Raw genomic sequence first — 2,710 nt, 5'->3', positions numbered from 1 at the left:
TACTTCATCAATCTGCCTTTTCTGCTCCCCACTCTGTCTCTGGTGAAGCCTCTCACCGTTCCTGCACATCTGGCTTATACCCCAGTTCTGTATGAATAAATAAATCTTTTAAAAAGAAAAAAAAAAAACTCTTCTTAATTGCCTCAATCCCCTTCTTCTCAACTGAGTTATTCCTTTCTAAATGAACAGCTTCCTTTTTTTTTTTTTTTTTTCCAGGCAAAAGCTATGGTACTGAAGTGGATTGGATGGACTCTACTTCTGAGGAAGTTGCTCTTTGGGAGAAGATGGTAAATTCGCCCAACACTTGGATTGAAGCGACCCTGCCTCTCAGAATGCTGCTGATTGCCAAGATTTCCAAATGAAGTTAAAGTCCACTGACTCCTCCACTGGGAACAACTAAATAAGGTGGACCTGATATGAAAATCTGACTGCAAGCAGAAATTCTTCACTTCTCTCTCTTGCTGCAAATGAATGCTACACAGCATGGGAAAGTCAGCCTACATGTGTCTCTTTGGCTATAGGCATAGAAGATTTAAATAATAACAAAAAGTGTAGCTTATTTGGAACTGCAACATTAAAAAGGGGTTTGGGAAATATATGAGATTCAAATTGTTGCAGCTACTTCAAGGAAAAAAGCTGCCAAAATACATTAAATGTGGGGTGTTATAAACCAGCAAAATATTGTAGTTTGTGGCCATGCATTTTACACTACAATCTTGTCTACGGTTAAGAGGCTGCCAAATGATCACTGAAAACTCTTGCAAGAACTAAAAATGTGTAAATTGTGGAAAAGAGAGATAGCTATTCCTACGAAAGGAAGGTGGAGAGAGCAGACTATCAATTACAGTAAAGAATTTGATCACAAGAAAACTATTTGCTCTGTCATCTATATTAAAACATGGAATTCCATAGTAAGGCAATGAGACTGAATTTACTGCATGTAGTACTGCCCTCTGACACTGCTCTCTCCTTTCCCAGTGTTAAACAGAAGTCTTAAATATGCTTTGGTGCCACCCCTTGGCCATAGATGGAATTCAGCTTTTGGCTTAATGTTCTTTGTCAGCCTGTATTTTTAAATAGAGTACATATATATATGTAAAAGAAAAAACCCCACAAAAACCTTGCATATATAAGGTTCTGTTTTTCTTATAACTACAAAAGCAGCATGAGAGTTATCACAGACATGCTTTGCAGCGAAGTTTAATTAAAATGTTAATTGTTAAATTTATATTGTACTTCCTATGTATACATTTCATAAACTATTTTGTAAAAACCCTCAGTCAAAATAAATTATTATGATTTAACTATGTGTGGCAAATTAACCTGACTTATAATTTTAAAAGAAACACTCTATGTTAGGAATTCTAAAACCTAAATTCCCTCACAAAGGTAAAAAACTACTGCTGGGATAATATTTCCTCCAGAATCTTGCAACTCTGGGCATCATTTCTTTTACATGGGAAGCTCTAGCTATGTTATTGAGAATAGTAGAATTTTTTATTTTTGAAATATAATTAAAGGGTTTTTTGTTTTTGTTTTAATTTTTTTAAAGATTTATTTATACAGAACAGGGGTACAGGCCAGAAGGGCAGAGGCATTGAGAGGATTCACCAGAGAAAGAGTGAGGAGCAGAAGAGGCAGACCAACGAAGTACACTGCTGAGGGGAGCAGCAGGCGATATGGGAGAGGTCTGCCGTGCTATGTGGGTCACCTCTGGGCCCGAGATCAAGCTCGTGTTGAACTGGCTTTAGCTTCGTAGTGCTATGCTTTAATCTACTGCGCCACCCGGAAGGGCCCTATAATTAAAGGGTTTTAATGATAAGTTAACAGCTATCTTTGAAAGATTTGGGGATCATAATACACAAAATATTTATCTCCCTATAAATCCAACCAGATTGCCTTTCTCAAAACAAGCGCTAATTTAAGGTAGGTTAGAAGTCTGAATGGTGGGGGGATGGGACCTTATAACAGGCAGCTCACAAATGTCAATGGAAGCAACTAGATGCTTCTTTCTTTAAACAGATGCTAAAACCTTCTACCACCTTGTAGGTTAGAGCCACAAGATGAGAACATGACTTCCCATTGTCTCTCTGGGTCTTTTAGGGGTGTGTTTAGCCTTGTTTCCTCTAACTGTCCTTTTTTAATTATTTTTTTATTGAAGTCATATAATATTTTATAAATTTCAGGTGAGAGTCATTATAAATCAATGTCTGTATACTGCATTAAGTCTGCCTATCCTTCAATCAGTTCTCATGGTGGAAAAGAGCAAAATGAGTTGAGTGCAGCCACACTTCCAAGGTAAGCTGCAACAGCAGTAGAAGTAGGAACAGTGTTGTAATTCCTGCCACTTCATAGGGCAACTACTTTCTCAGTCCTCTTGGTTACCCTGTCAGCCACTTGTCAACATCCAGCCAACTCCAAAGCACCAGTGCCACTGATTCTAGTATTTCCTAGCCTACTCCCAGCTCAGATCTCTCACCTTCAAAATACAAGCATAGACTATGGAACCACCCCATTTGCATGTGTCCCAGCACTTCTTACTGCTTCAGGATGTCCAAAGGTAATTCATGTCATACTATTTCTAAAAGAGAAAATAAAAATTATAAATTTAATCTCACTTAACTACAAGAAGAACATTAAGTGGGAATTATATGCATTCTATAGTATAAACCCCTCAATTCTTTAGTGAATTCAAGTTGACAGACTTTTT

General features: G+C 37.5%; 1 protein-coding gene across 3 annotated transcripts in view; it reads left to right on the top strand.

Annotated features, from left to right (window-relative positions):
* The window catches only part of SYTL2 (synaptotagmin-like 2), a 109,128-nt gene extending 107,968 nt beyond the window's left edge, over positions 1 to 1,160 (top strand). For all 3 annotated transcript variants that reach the window (XM_004683261.2, XM_012725523.1, XM_012725524.1), the window contains one exon: positions 217 to 1,160. In XM_004683261.2, the coding sequence (XP_004683318.1) occupies positions 217 to 362 (146 nt within the window). In that variant the 3' untranslated portion in view covers positions 363 to 1,160. The remainder of the gene's footprint in view (positions 1 to 216) is intronic.
* The last annotated feature ends 1,550 nt before the right edge of the window (positions 1,161 to 2,710 follow it).

The sequence above is a fragment of the Condylura cristata genome, unplaced genomic scaffold (assembly GCF_000260355.1).
Source record: "Condylura cristata isolate star-nosed mole 26May11 unplaced genomic scaffold, ConCri1.0 scaffold00015, whole genome shotgun sequence".
NCBI classification, from domain to species: domain Eukaryota; kingdom Metazoa; phylum Chordata; class Mammalia; order Eulipotyphla; family Talpidae; genus Condylura; species Condylura cristata.
Note: the sequence above shows the minus strand (reverse complement) of the source record. Positions and strands in the feature narration are given on the sequence as shown.